General features: G+C 35.0%; 1 protein-coding gene across 5 annotated transcripts in view; it reads left to right on the top strand.

Annotated features, from left to right (window-relative positions):
* The window catches only part of COMMD10 (COMM domain containing 10), a 355,799-nt gene that overhangs the window by 190,697 nt on the left and 148,814 nt on the right, over positions 1-16,288 (top strand). For 3 of the 5 annotated variants that reach the window (XR_009214057.1, XR_004248682.3, XR_009214058.1), the window contains exons 6-7: positions 10,151-10,210; positions 11,084-11,193. Coding sequence is in view for 1 of the 5 variants with exons in the window: in XM_032156607.2 (XP_032012498.1) it covers positions 10,151-10,210; positions 11,084-11,122 (99 nt within the window). In the remaining 4 variants the exon portion in view is untranslated. Of the gene's footprint in view, positions 1-10,150; positions 10,211-11,083; positions 13,662-16,288 lie in introns of those variants that run through there. The other 2 variants (XM_032156607.2, XR_009214059.1) reach the window with 2 other exon arrangements.

Here is a 16,288-nt window from a genome sequence, read left to right as displayed (position 1 = left end):
TAATGGGTATGTGCAACATTATCTAGGTACTCATAGATAGGATTACAAATTAAAAATAAAAAGAAATGTGTGAACAAACACATCTTTCTTCTCTTTAAAGAAATTGACAGAATATTAATCTTTGCACTTTCATTTTCACTTCCATTTCACTTTGCATTGTTTTTAGATTAGGTGCAGAAAGTCCAAGTTTGGTGCTAATGCATGAGATCAGCATAGACAATATAAGTAATGGATTTATTAAGTTCTTAGTTGTGATCTTATATGTAGAAGCAGAAGAAAGAGAGTAAGTCTTCCAGTTTCTCTATATTTAGTTAGCAATATTAGTGACTTCAATGGGTTTTACAGGAAAATGGAAGATTTAAAAGGAAGCCATCCAGTTGTATTGCCTGTATACTCATTTACTGATTTATTTTGATTCATGTAATGCTTGTCCACTGTATATTTAAAAATACTGTTAATGAAGCTGGTGATATTCAACATTTATTGAACACCTACATACCCTGGATATTGGAATTTCCTTATGGCTCAGCCTCAGGCTACCTCTGTTTTCATACTACTATTTTTTTTTTTTGGTCCCATATGATCTGGAAAATACATTCTTTTCTTGGGCAATTTTCATGTACTTTTGTGGTTTTAAATATCATCAATATATCAGTGACTCCCAAATGTGTATCCCTTACCTGAATCTCTTTTTTGGCTCTCCAGACATATATTTTCAAGGAAATCTTGCAGATATATCAAGCTAATTGTGTCTGAAACTGTACTTTGGATTCTGCCCTTCTTCAGATCTGCAGCTCTAAGAGTTTCTAATCTCAGTTCCATCCCTCCAGCTTCTGCCAAAAACCTGAGAGTCATTTTTGACTCCTTTTATTTTTTTGATTACCCTTCATCCCAATTCAAATCTGTCATCAAGTGCTGTCTCATCTACCTCTAAACATTACCTTAAAATTTTTCACTTTTCTCTGTCATTGCTGCCATCACATTTGATCAAGCCACTGTGTCTTGCCTGGGCTAATGTAGTAGCCTCCAAACTGGTTTCTCCACATACAGTTCAGCCAGTTCTAATTCATTTCCAAATAAAAGCCAAAGTAAGTTCTTAAATATGTAAACATAATTATATCCCTCTTATGTCTAAAACTCTATAATGCTTTTACATTGCTCTTATCATAAAGATCTCTTTTATCTATCCCAGTAGAGGTGATTGGTTTTATATTAGCTTCCTAGGGTGACCATAACAAAGTAACACAAACGACGTAGCTTAAACAACAGAAAATTATTTTATCACAATTCTGTCGGCTAGAAGTCTAAAATCAATTTGGTTTCTTCTGAAGCCTCTCTCCTTGGCTTGTAAATGGTTGTCTTTCTTTGGTGTCTTTGCATGTTCTTCCCTTTGTGTGTTTCTGTATCCTTGTCTCTTAATAAGCAAACCATTCATTTGGATTAGGGGCCACCCTCATGACTACATTTTACCTTAATTACCTCCAAGCTCTATCTCCAAGTAAAGTCACCTCCTGTGGTACTAGCGGTTAGGACTTCAACTTAAAAATTTTGAGGACACACAATTCATACCATAGCAGAGCCTAAACTCATAGTTGATAGACAAGGAATAAATATGTACACATAGGAGCAGAGACTTCTGATGGGTTTTGTGGGAACTAAGCAAGTTAGATTAGAGAAGATTCTGTAGAACCAAGAATGGAAGACTAAGAAAAATGTTATCCTGCTTTATTCTCCCTTGAGCAGGTATCATTTGCAGTAGCCTCCAAAACATCTTACATATAAATGCTTTTATCTCAAGAGGAATCATGCAATACTGCAGATGACTGAGTACAAATCCATCACCTCTTCTACAGAAACAACCATTCTACCTACAACGAAAACAATGACAGAAATAAAACAAAAACTGTACCTTGTTTACTGATTTCATCTTTATATTTTAAAACTTATTCATTTGTATGGAAGGGTGTGTATGTATATCAATATCTTGGCCTATCTAGCTATCAGAAAATAACAACTTTTTTTATTTTTTATTTTTTAAGGCAGAGTCTTCCTCTCTCACCCAGGCTGGAGTGCAGAGGCACAGTCTTGGCTCACTGCAACCTCCACCTCCCGGGTTCAAGCGATTCTCCTGCCTCATCCTCCCGAGTAGCTGGGATTACAGGCACCCACCACCACACCCGGCTAATTTTTTATTTTTAGTAGAGACAGGGTGTCACCATGTTGTCCAGGCTGGTCTCGAACTCCTGACCTCAGGTGATCCTCCCGCCTTGGCCTCCCAAAGTGCTGGTATTACAGGCGTAAGCCACTGCGCCAGGCCTCAAAATAACAACTTTTTAACCAAATCTGATAAATGTTTCATATTAGTCTTACTGCATAATGGCAGTATCCATTGATATTGCTGTTAAACAACCAATAAAAAGTTCTTCCAGAAATAATTTGTATTACATATCCAGTTATTCCTTTGAAAGTCTTCCTGTTACAATTATCAGCAAAGGCCAGGTGCAGTGGCTCATGCCTGTAATCCCAACACTTTGGGAGGCTAAGATGGGAGGATCACTTGAGCTCAGGGGTTTGAAACCAGCTTGGGCAATATAGTGAGACCTTGCCTCTACAAACAATAAAAATAACTTACCGGGTGTGGTATTGCACTTCTAATCCCAGCTACTCACAGGCTGAGGCAGGAGGTTCATTTACACCCAGGAGTTAGTTTGAGACTGCAGTGAGCTGTGATTATACCATTGGACTCCAGCCTGAGCAACAGAGCAAGACCCCATCTCAAAAAAAAAAAAAAAGTCAGCAAATTTAATTTGTTTAAAATCTTTTAACCTAAGATCCAATTTTGCATTATATGAAAATATCCTTGTGTCTGGTTTCTGGAAGAATGGATATGTAATGTCATTAACTCTTATGCTAAAGACAGCTATTTTTAAAAACTAGGCACAGTATCATCTAAACGGGTGTATGTGTGTGTGTATGTATGTGTGTGTATATGTATTTAGATAGTTATACTTTCTTTGGTTTAATTCAAGATAGATTTGGTTTATGGATGAGAAGATGTGGATGCATTTTCATAACTCACAGGTGTAGTTTATGCCATTAGGGTATTTTTCTTCTTTTTCAGTATGACATAATATGCTACGTTTTATTATCCAGACTATCTTTCTGACTCTGAGGAAAAAAATAGGGCCAAATAGTCAAGTTCCATTACCTAATGACAGTGATAGGCAGGAAGCACAGGGATAATTATATACATTGTCAGATTCAGCCTATAAAACTACTTTAACCAGGAGTTTCTCCATTTTCCACCATGAAGTCTGTTGTTAGAGTTGCTGCTGATAACTAAGATGATAGGTCTGAATTTCATTTTATTTTCTCTTCTTCTTCCCTTAACAAAGATACTAATGAACTATGAGTTGGCTCAAAGGCCAGAAGTGTATAAAATTAAGGATGAAATATGTAGAGCCTAGACAATCCGAAGAGAAGCACCCTTTAATACTAGTAATTGAACTTTCATTGAACTTAATGCATTTCATATATCTTTGTTGGGTGGGGGCTGCCACTGATTTGTGTTCAAACTGAAGATAAATTGTTTGAAAATACACTTAATTGATGGATAAAACCTTCCATACATTTTATGACAGGTAAAAAGTGAAGTTAGTTGATTCTGGTTTTATAAGCAAACTTGTGACTTCCTAGTTATAGTCCTAAGGAAAACTGAATGTGTTTTCCTCCTAAAAATGCAATGGCTCCTGGGTAGCTTTTGATCAGACCCACCCCTAATATTTGTAAGACCTGAAGCAAGAGTAAAAATGGAGACCCATATCATACATGTAAATGTAAAAGTTATTTAAAAAGCTACCGAACTCTTTACTTAAATGTGCTCTATACTCCTTACTTGCTAAGATATCTTCATGATATCTTGGAAAGACAGATTTAAATTTAAAATTTTTGGACTCCTTGGGATTCCATGTCAGAACATGATAATGTGGGGAGTTGGCCCTTGGGCTGCCACCCTTTCCTTTTTATCCTTTACATCTAAGCTCCCTTCTTATTTCCCCACAAAACAACTGCCCTGGGCCACCCCTTGGAAGACTATGGAGTATATGCTGTCTACATATAGTCATGAAACACTTAACACTGCTGTATTCCCCATGGTCTTCTCTAAGTCATTATGGATTGAAAGAGAAATGGCAATGATTATGATAGACATAAGTCAGATGCTTTTCTGTATCAGTTCAGATGATTATGTGTCTTTCCACCTTTATTCTGTTAATGCAGTGTAATACACTAATCAATTTTCATATGCTGAACCATGCTTGCATTGTAGAAATAAATACTACTTGTATAATGATATTTATTATACCATGGTATATAAACCTTTTAATGTGCTCTTGACTTTAGTTTGCTAGTGTTTTGTTGAGGATTTTTGCATCAATACTTATGGATATTGGTCTGTAGTTGTCTTGTAGTGTCTTTGTCTGACTTTGGAACCAGGATAATACTGGCCTCATTAGAATAAGCTTAGAAGTATCTCCTCTTTTTCAAGTTTTTGGAAGAGTTTCAGGACAATGGATGTTAATTCTTTAAATGTTTTGTAGAATTCTCCAGTGAAACCATCTGGTCCTGGGCATTTCTTTGTTGAGGGGTTTTTAACTACTGATTCAATCTCCTTTTTCATTATTCATCTGTTCATATTTTCTATTTATTCATGATTTAGTCTTGGTTGTTTCTAGGAATTTATCCATCTTGTCTTAGGTTATTCAACTCGTTAGCAAACAGTTGTTCATAGTATTCTTTCATAACACTTTTATTTCTATGGCATCTGTTATAATGTCCTCTCTTTAATGTTAGTTATTTGGGTCTTCCCTCTTTTTTTCTTCATTAGTCTAGCTAAGGATTTGTCAGTTTTGTTGATCTTTTTAAAAAACTATTAATTTCTTTGAATTTTTATATTGTTTTTTGATTTTCTATGTCATTTATCTCTGTTGTAATCTATATTATTTTCTTCTTCCTGCTTACTTTGACCTTAGGTTTTTTTTTTTTTTCCTAGTTCCTTGGATCTAAAGTTAGGTTCTTAACTTGAGATATGTATGTATTTTACATTATACACTTAGCAGCTATAAACTTAACCCTTTAACACGAGTTTCACTCCATCCCAAAATTTTGGCATGTTGTGTTTTCACTTTCTTTTGTCTTAAGATATTTCCCAGTTCTAGTTCCCCTTATTACTTATTTGGCCCATTGATTGTATGAGAATGTGTTTAATTTCCACATATTTGTAGATTTCCCAGTTTTCCTTGTGCTACTGGTTTCTAATTTTATTCCATTGTAATCAGAAAAGATACTTTGTATGATTTCAGTCTTCTGGAATTTAAGATTTGTTTTGTGGTTCAATGCATGGTCTTATCCCAGAGAGTGTTCCATGGGTACTCAACAATATATTCTGCTATTTTTGATTGAAGTGTTCTGTATATATCTGTTAGGTCTAATTGGTCTATAGGGTTATTCAAATCTTGCTTCCTTGTTGATTTTCTGTATAATTCTGTTCATTGTTGAAAGTGGAATATTGAAGTCTCCTACTATTATTGTGTTGTTGTCAAATTTCTTCAATCCTGCCAAAGTTTGTTCCATATATTTAGATTCATATAAATACAGTAAGTCCTCATATAACATTGTGATAGGTTCTTGGAAACTGCATCTTTAAGCAAAACAGTGTACAGCAGGCTTTTAAATAATGTCATTTTGTTCAGTGTCCTTTTATCATAATGCTGAGGGAAAAAATGGTTTTGTTGTTTGTCCTTTTACTTAAAAGCTGCAGTTTTCAAAAACCCGTGACAACATTGAGAACTTACTCTATGTATGCACCAAAGCTATGAAGTTTGGTGCATAAATGTTTATAATTGTTTTATTTTCCTGGTAAATTGACCCTTTTATCATTATATAATGTCTTTCTTTGTGTCTTGTAATGGTTTTTTATTTAAAGTATATTTTGTCTGACTTTAGTGTAGCCACTTCTGCTCTCTTTTGTTACCCTTTACATGGAATATCTTTTTCCATCCTTTCACTTTCAGCCTATGTGTATTGTTAGATCTAAAGTATGTCTCTTATAGACAGGGTATAGTTGGATTCTGTTATTTTATCCAGTTAACCAGCCTGTGTCTTTTGATTGGGGAGTTTAATCTGTTTACATTTAAAGTAATTACTGACAGGCAAGAACTTATTGCCATTTTGTTAGTTGCTGTCTATGTCTTGTTCCTTTCCCCTCTCATTGCCTTTCTTTGTGTTTCATTGATTTTTTTTCTAGTGGTATGCTTTCATTCCCTTCTCACTTCCTTTTGTGTGTATTCTACAGATATTTTCTTTGCGGTTACCGTTGTAAATCCATAAAACATCTCAAAGTTATAGCATTCTATTTCAAACTGGTAACAACCTAACTCTAATCACATATAAAAACTTTCTCATTTACTGCTCCACTTCTCCATTTGTTACTGATGTTACAAATTACAAATTCTATATATTACATATGCATTAACGTAGATTTATGGGTTTTGTTTTGTTTTGGGGGTTTTTCATTTAAATTTCACATACTAAATTTATGGTAGTACCTATTACTATATTTTTCCATGTATTTACCTTTATTAGAGAACCTTATATTTTTATACAGCTTTGTGTTTTTGCCTGCTGTCCTTTCATTTCAACTTAAAGAACTTCCTTTAGCATTTTGTATAGATTAGCTCTAGGTAATGAACTCTCATGGCTTTTCTTTATCTGGGAAAATATTAATTTCTTCTTCACTTTTGAAGAACTGTTTTGCCAGATACAGTATTCCTGATTAATAGCTTTTTTGTTTTTGTTTTTGTTTTTGTTTTTGTTTCCTTTCAGCACTTTGAGTATATCATCCTACTCCTTTCTGGCCTTCAAAGTTTCTGCTGAGAAATTTGCTGATAGTATTATGGAAGCTCCCTCATATGTGATAAATCACTTTTCTCTTGCCGCTCTTAAGTTTCTGTCTTTGACTTTACACAATTTGACTATAATGTTTCTTAGTATGGTTATCTTTGGATTTTCCTAGTTGGAGTTCTTTGAATTTCTTGATCTGTATGTACATTTCTGTCCACAGATTGGGGAAGTTTTCAGCCGTTTTTTCTTCAGATAAGCTGTGTTATTTTTTTCTGTCTTACTTTGCATTCTAGAATACCCATCATGCATATATGGACCTGCTTGATATTGTCCTAAATCCCTTAGCATCTCTTCACATTTCTTCTTTCTTTTTTCTTCTCTGCTCAGTGATTTCAGATAACTTGTCTGCAAGTTCACTGATTCTTCATTCTGCCTAAAACTGTTGTTGAATACCTCTAATAAGTTTTTCCGTTCCGTTATTGTATTTTTCAGTTCCAGGATTTCTGTTTGGTTCTTTTTTATAGTTGCTGTGTTTTTCTTGATGTTCTCATTTTGTTCATGTATCATTTTCCTGATTGTTTTCAATTGTCTGTGTCTCTCTCTTTTTTTTTTTTTGAGACAGTCTCACTTTACCACCCAGGCTGGAGTGCAGTGGTGCAATCTTGGCTCACTGCAACATCTGCCTCCTGGTTCAAGTAATTCTCCTGCCTCAGCCTCCTGAGTAGCTGGGATTAAAGGTGCATGCCACTATGCCTGGCTAATTTTTGTATTTTTAGTAGAGATGGGGTTTCACCATGTTGGCCAGGCTGGTCTCGCACTTCTGACCTCAGGTGATCTACCCACCTCAGCCTCCCAAAGTACTGGGATTACAGATGTGAGCTACTGCTCCCAGCCCTCTTTTAGCTCATTAAACATCCCTATAATAGTTATTTTAAATTCCCAGTCAGGTAGCTGATAGACCTTTGTTTCTTCAGGGTAAGTTTCCGGAGTTTTATTTTGTTCCTTTGATTAGGCCATGTTTCCCTATTGCTTTGTATGCTTTGTGATTTTTGCTGGGCATTTTGAAAGACAACTACCTCCCCTAGTCTTTGCATACTGGCTTTGTGCAGGGGAAGACCTTCACTAATACCCCAGCTCGGAGTTCTAAGGCCTCTCAAATGTTTTCTGGTATCTTGCTCCCTCTGGCACCTGCTGGTGGAACTGCAGCTCTAATATGCCTCTCACCTCTGTTTCCAGTGCCTTCCAAACGCTGGTGCTGGGCCTGTGAGTGCCCTTCTTTAAGTGATACCGAAACCAGTTCTTGGGAATCCCCCAGAAAGCCAGAATGTTGGATGTATGGTTCATTCTTTTGTTTCTGTCCTGAGGGAGGAGCTCTGGCATGGGGGGTGGTGGGTTCTTGGTTGTTCCACTATTCCACATGGGACAGGGGCATGCATGGATACACTGAACACTGTGAAATTAATTTCCTATCACTTTCATTGGAATTCCTTCTTGGTTTTATAATGGCGTGGGTGCTGTAGCATCTCACCTGGTCTGTCAAGTTCTCACAAGCGTATTCTGATCCATATTATTGTTAACTTGGTATCTTAGTGGTGGAAAGAGGGCCTCTAGCTTCCTAATCTACTACTATAGCTATTGTTCTTTTGAGAAGTATGTTTTCGAAGTTACATTTCTTCTTTTTCCTCAGTGTAACATTTTAGGAAACACCATCTTAAAACAAACAAAGCAAAATATAGAAAACAAGAACCTGGCTTGACTGCTACCTTTAGGGGTACATCAGATCAGTTGTTTACACACTGATTCAGCCTTCATTCTCTCCTGTCTTTTTGAATGGAGGTGAGAGTAATGAACTTGTCTTGCTTTTCTCAGAACTTTAGGGTAAACCTAGGCTTATCATCCTTCCTTAACTGCTAGGAGGACATATAGTATGTATAGATGATGCTGATTAAATCTTTGGAGCTTTAATGATATGTGACAGCCAATAAATTTTTCTAATATAGTATAAAAACTTCATGATTTTATATCATTTTTAAAGGAAGAAGCTTTAAAGCAGATGTACTTCTTTATTCATTTTAAAGCTTAAGTACTTAGACAGATGTATGAGAGAAAATGAAGAAGTATGGAAATTTGATCCTGTACACTTAGCTTCATGAAGAGTGAGATGCATTTTCTGAACATAGCCCCATTGACTCTTCTGGAATTAGTTGGAGATAATTTGGTATGAAATGTCAGCTTTGTAAATAGAAATGGAAATCATTAAAACAGATAAACAAAAGTGAACATAGAAACTGGGAACTAGAATAAATAGCATGTTGGAAATGACCATAAACAATTAATTATGTGGCTCAATTTTGCATCAGTTTTCTACTTCTTTAGTTCATGATGCCCATTTTATGTCATTTGATTACAGCAGTGTCGTCAGAGCAGTTAGCATATTCTTGGCATTGTCTCCTCATTAACTTTCACTTCTTCAGAAGGACCTTGAGTAAAATAAACACATTTGAGCAGTCTTAAGCAAATTGTTTGAATTGTTTCCTCAGTGTACAGAATCAACCAAAAGTAGGTTGGATTGAGTTGAGTTGGGTTTAGTTTAATATCATACTTTACTACAGCATCATACATGTATATACAATATTACTTAGCATCTGTAGCACCCATAAAGGATTCTCCAATGCATGTGAAGTAAAAGGAAAGAGAGTGTTTAAGTCCTGGTTTTGAAACTGTTGTGTTAATTGTGAACTTTTGCTGAGTCTGTACATTAAAGAAGGTAACACTCAGCATGTTGAGATCACAACTGCTAGATTAGTGCTTGGAGGCAGTAGCTGTGCTGATGTGAGACATTAATGGCTGGATGAGTTCAATCAGATATCCTGCCTCCAGTGTCTTTGTGTAATGGTATTTACTAGATTTCAAACAGACTGCTGAGAAAGATGAAATATAATCTCATGTATTATCTCTGTCTTGAAAAAAATTAGATAATGAAGTTGTTCTCTTACTGGCATATGTTTTATTAACCTTCGTAGAGTCAACTTAAAGGACAGATGTCTCTGTAGAATTGAAGCCTTTCGCTAGAGTGTTATTTAGTGCATTTTTGAGTTCTAGGAATCATGGGGTTGAGTAGAGCAGGTAGCATTTTTTAAAACCACTCAGAGGACAATCTTATGTCATATTCTAAGGTTAGCTGGAGAGAAAAAATGTGATGTAAATTGTGTGCAACTACATTCTTTTTGTTTTTTTTTCTTCCTTACAGAGCCTGGAGAAAGTTCTTGTGGAATTCAGTCACAAGGAGTTGTTTGATTTCTATAACAAGGTCTATAATTTTTAAATAATTTTCTAATATATAGGATTTTGTTCATAATATTTTGTTTTCATTTTGTGAATTCTTATTTTTAAATGTCCTATTATGGAACTAAGTTGTTTAAACTTCCTTTATAAAAGACCTTATGTTTCACAGGAGGAAGTATAGCAGAAATGAAGAGAACCTGAAAAACTAAATCAGGAACAAAAGGAAAATAGTTTTAATTAAAGCAATAGGATTGTTGCTTTAATATAAAACATTAAGTAATGAACTTTGTGATTCCTAGCCACACTGACACTTTAAATATATATAATGTGAAATACTTTAATTTCTGGGCCCAAGGGTAAAGGGAAACATGCCTTTAGAGATTTATCTGTGAGTGTATTTCATGTTTCTTTCTGAAGACTGATTTTGTAATCCAGGAAAATATACTCCCTCCACCCCCCAACTTTAAAATATTATCAAGTAGGCAGTTCTTCTGTCCAGTCCACTGCCACTGGACCATGCGTGTGGTTATCCTGTTCAGCCCATCACCATTGTACCCACTCCCTTGTATGTAAGCCTCCAATAAAACCCCATGTCTCATTAAAAAAAAATTATGTAGTGATAATTTAAAATGAAACAGCTGAAGACACTTAAAACAACAGTATTAAGAAATCTTCTTTCTTTGAAAATTTGAAAACTTAAATTTTCAAGCACAAATTCTAATATCTTCACCTAAAAAGAAAAATATTCTAAGTGGTAATTTTATTGCTATGTGAATGGATTTAATATTCATAGTTACCAATGCCATTTTTTCCTTTCTGTTTGCATGTGTCTGAATAACACTTGATATGAGTTTCGTTCCCTTCACTAACGTCTTTTTTTTTTTGTCTTTGTAAATAGCTAGAGACTATACAAGCACAGCTGGATTCCCTTACATGATGTTTTCGAAGACTGTTTTTTTCATCACGCTCCTGCCACCTCATTATTTTGCATTGAAGATCCATTGCCAGGTTGTGTTTTCTGAAGGATTCAGTGGCTTGCTGTCTGTTAATTGTATGGCTTATCACTTCTTAGACAAATAATGACCAAGAGAGGTCATTGTTAAGAGTACTGAAGTTCTAATATACTTTCTTTAGTTCTGTGAGCCAACAGTAATTATTAAGAACACTTTCTCTTTAAAGGAAACAAAAGTGAATATCATATTGTTTTTACTGTCATAGTGTTGCTTTCTTGCCTGTGCTGCTTAGTTTTTACTTGCTTGATGATACCATAATGTATCAAGGAGGGTCCATGGATACAAGCTAAGATGTGTACCTTAGAAGAATACAGAGCTTTGGTAATTACATGAATAAAATTAAGAAAATAGCCATATACAATCAAATACACTATGGCATTTTTATTTGAATATGATGAGTATATTTTGCTTTGGAAGTAATATAGGAAAGAAATATAAAATAGTGAGTAGTATGTTAGCAGTTAATTCCAGTCTGAGCTTCTCTGTCAACTTCAGTTTCTCTCTGAGTTTAATGATTTAATAATAGTCCAGGTTTTTGTGTGTTTTTCTTCATACTGCAAATTAATAATGATTCACTTTATAGTTTGGGAGACAGAATCAGGTCTTGAATAAAATAATCGTAATGAGTGCTAAATGGGCACCATTATTCAAATCAGATACCTTTTTTATTCTCTTTCTATAAATATGTTGATTTCTGTCAATAAAAATTTTGTGTCTTAGGATTGGTTGAAGTGTACATTTTTTATTTTATATATTTATAGTATATTTTATGCCATGAATCTATGTAAATGAATACATTTACGTATATTTGTTTAAAAAAAACTTGAATTTTTTTGTGAATGAAATTTCTATATTGTTTCCAAAAAGATTCAAACATGACTTTGTTCACATGAAGAAATTTGATTTCAGAAATGCCCTGTATTTAAATAAGCAAAGCCATTGAAATTGAAGCACATTTCTTATTTGAAGCATCTGGGAAATACAACTGTTAAGTATCTCTCAAATATTTAGTATGTGGAATTTATACCCACATTTGTTTGTATATCTATTTGCAAGCTGTTGCTTAGAAGAATTGAGAGTTTGGATTATTTCACAATACAGCTATTACAGTTTTCCATAGTTGATTGATTTTAAAAGTTTTTAAACTCAAACTTTCATTGGTAGAATATCTGGAAGGCATGTTCGCAATATAATGTGGCTTGTAGGATCTCTCCTACTTTTTTATGCTCTGTTTTGCCAGTTCTCAAAGGTAAATACCTGAAGTCCTAGAGGAACTATAAACATTTTGGTAAACATGCTTTGAGACTTTTTCTCATGTACATATAAATATACATCATTCCAAGTTAAATTTGATAGGCCTTCCTGACAGCAGCCGTATAGATAAATAGAAGTTTTCGTGGTTTAGTGGCCAAACTGAATTCTCAATGTAGGTATCCAAGTTAAATATGATGGTTAGAAATGAAGTTTTCTGAAAGTAGTTCGTTACATGCTGCCTAAAAGAATTAGCTTTATATTATCTTAAGAATATCTCTAAACCTATGCAAAAATATGGCAAATAGTATTCTTTCCGTTAGTCTAGTTCAACAAAGTCTGACGCAGAGACACTAAAGAAAGGGCAAGTAGAAGATCTAATGCCAACTAAGAAGATAATTATTTCTGAAATATTTAGTTGAAGATAACTTTCTTTCTTAAGACATTACTGTTGTTATGATGCGCAAGTCAAAGAATGTGGCATTTCCAAAGAGTATTAAATGCATGTTACTTTTTTATAAAAATAAAATAAATGAGGAGATTAACGGGGCTTGGAACTGCAATCTTGGTAAATAAAGTTACTGTATGTCTTTCACAAGTGTGTGACATGAGGATTGAATAGACATAGAATTGCTTGTTAGAAAGAGGAACTAGTTTTTATATCTATTACAAATTATATTTGTAATTCTTCCCTAATTATAAATTATCATGATTATTTAGGAAATACCAAAAAACATAACTAATCTAAACTTACAGAATCCTGTCATCCAAAAATGGCCATTAATGACAGTTTGATAGATTTATTGCAGTTTTTTTGTATCCATTTATCTTTCTTGTTCATTTTTTCTTCTTTCGTAACAAATTGAAGTAATGCCATAAATTCTCTTTCATACTTTGCTTTACGTACCCTTACAGCATGAGCATTTTTCATATCTTTATTGCCCAAACGTAATTTTAGTGTATATTAAATAGTTCATCATTTGAATGATCTATACTTTATATACTTTACATTTCGCAAAATAACTAAATTACCCAAATTTTGGCACATTTAGATTGTTCTAATTTTTGAACATAAGGAACTCACTGATAAATATAATTATACATAGACCCTAGACCACCTCTCTCTTGATATTATTAGTATAGATTTCTAGAAGTAGAGTTGCTATGTCAAAAGTAGGAAGATTTATTTTCTATTTTTATTTTAATAGGATTTTCATGATAAAAAACAAGGCCAGGTGTGGTGGCTCATGCGTGTAATCCCAAAACTTTGGGAGGCCGAGGCAGGAGAATCACCTGAGCCCAGGAGTTTGAGAACAGCCCACGCGACATGGCAAAGCCTTATTTCTATAAAAAAATAGAAAAATTATCCAGGCTTGGTGGTGCATGCCTGTAGTCTCATCTACTCAGGAGGCTGAGGTGGGAGGATCACCTGAGCCCAGGAGGTTGAGGCTGCAGAGTCATTCTATCACCCCACTGCACTTCAGCCTAGGTGACAGAATGAGACCTTTTCTCATACATATGTATATAGTTACCCATTAAAACAAAGTTGCACCATTTTGCCATCTCACTTCCTGGAAGTACCTACCTAATACTGCAAACATTTGGTGGGTGCAGTAGCTCATGTCTGTAATCCTAGCAGTTTGGGAGGCTGAGGTGGGCAGATTGCATGAGCCCAGGAGATTCAGACCAGCATGGTCAACATAGTGAGTCCTGTCTCTACAAAAATAATAATAATAATAATAATAAATTAGCCAGGTGTGGTGGCACACACCTGTGGTCCCAGCTACTTGGGAGGCTGAGGTGGGAGAACTGCTTGAGCCCAGGCAGTTGAGGCTGTAGTGAGCTGTGATCATGCCACTGCCCTTTAGCATGGGCAACAGAGCAAAACCCCATCTCAACACACAAAAAACCAGACATCTTATAATACAAATATACACACCTCTTGTGTATTTTCAAAAATACATTTATATTTATTTCAAGGCCTTTGATATATATTGCAGAATTGTTTCTCCAAAGGATTATATTAATTTGTACTCCCACAAACAATGAATGAGAACTCACTTGCCTCAAGCCATCTTCAGCAGCCCCTTCTTCCTTCTATACATTTCACCCTCAACATTATTTATAACCTGAGATCAATGTTTAGGAAGAGTGATGGGATGTATTGAGATATGTCATGTTGATAACCATAGAAGGATTGAAAAGGAAATCTCTTAAAAAATCAGCAAATATGAGAGCCAATAACTCAGTATTTAAGTGTAGGGGCTTCAAAGTCAGGCATTTATTTATTCAACAAGTAATCACTGCTGAGTATGGTGAATATGGTGGCAGGAACTGTGTATGCTATGTACCACGTTAACAGTGATAGACAAAGTAAACCTAGTTCTTGGCCTCTTGAAATGTAACGTGTTAGTCAAAAGTAAACAAATATGGAATAAATGAACAAATATGGGACATAATATAATTGGATTCTATTCAGAGAAAATTAATGATGGGACCAAACTTAGATTGGGGCATCAAGGAAGGATTCTTTGAGGAGTGAGATTTGAGCTGAGTCCAGCATGATGAGTTAAGATGGCACAATAGTAGAATAGAGTGACAGGCACTCTAGAGAGAATGGCCCATGCAAAATCTCAGAGGATGGGAAAGGCTTAGCTCGTTTCAGGAACCAAAAGGTCAGTGTGGCTAGAGTGTAGTGAACAAATGGCATAGTGGAGTGCACTACAATTAGGTAGACAGGGAGCCATTTTCTTACCAAGTTTTATCATTTTTTACCACCAAAATGTATTGCAAATGTATCTCCAGGGCACTACCCTATCCAAGCTGCCATCAACTTTGCCCTGGACCACCTTTCTTCCATTCTAGCCCTCCTCCAGTCAAGTTGTTGTACAGAGCTAATTTTTAAAAGATATTGATCCTATTAATTATACCATATCCCTGCCTAAAACCCTTCAAAGGATCCTATTACACATTAAGTAAAATTTAATGATCTGGCTTCTCAGGACAGTGCAAAGGTTATTTCCTAGTTCTTCTACTTTGTGTGTGTGCGTTAAGCAAGTTAATTTGTGAAAGTTCACTTATCTTTGTAGTAGGAATAATCTAACATGAGTGTTTTGAAGATTAAGTGAAATTCATGTTAAACATTTAGCATAATCCTTGAATCTCAATCATATAATAAGCATTAGCTGACATTTTTATAATCATTAAGAAAATAAGCCGGCTTTTTGTTGAAATTTTTCCAGGTGAAGTTTGAATTAGAGTCAAAATTGTAGAAAGCTTGCTATGAAGCACTTACACTTTAAACTTACTTGGCATTCTAATAACAACTCCATTTTATAATCACAGATTCTAACACAATGCTAATTCTGCTTTTATTTTTTATTAAAAAATGAAGTAATACATGTATTATGGGACCAGAATGAAAAAAATATTTTTTTCTGAGCACCTTTCCACATGGCCCTTCTGGCTCTGAGAAATCTAACTTTTTCTCTACTCAATGAACTTTGATTTCTTCTTACCTTAAATAATGTCTTGTACACTTTATTCATTATACCAAGGATCAGCAAATGATGGACATAACCTACCACTTGTCTTTGTAAATAAAGGTTTATTGGAACACAGCTGTCTTGCTACTAAACTCACTCTTGAGACTTTCTCCCTTCTTTGCTTTGAATACCATGTTACAAGAGAAGCTGTGGATAGGGCTATATGACAAGGAACTGAGGGTGACCTCTAGAGGCTGAGGGAGAACAGCCAGCAAGAAATTGAGGCCCATAGCCTTACAGCCTCAAGGAAATAAATTCTGCAAACAACCTTGAATTAGCCTGGAAATGGTTTTG

The sequence above is a fragment of the Hylobates moloch genome, unplaced genomic scaffold, assembly GCF_009828535.3.
Source record: "Hylobates moloch isolate HMO894 unplaced genomic scaffold, HMol_V3 SCAFFOLD_6, whole genome shotgun sequence".
NCBI classification, from domain to species: Eukaryota; Metazoa; Chordata; class Mammalia; order Primates; family Hylobatidae; genus Hylobates; species Hylobates moloch.
This window is presented reverse-complemented; position numbering and strand designations above follow the sequence as displayed.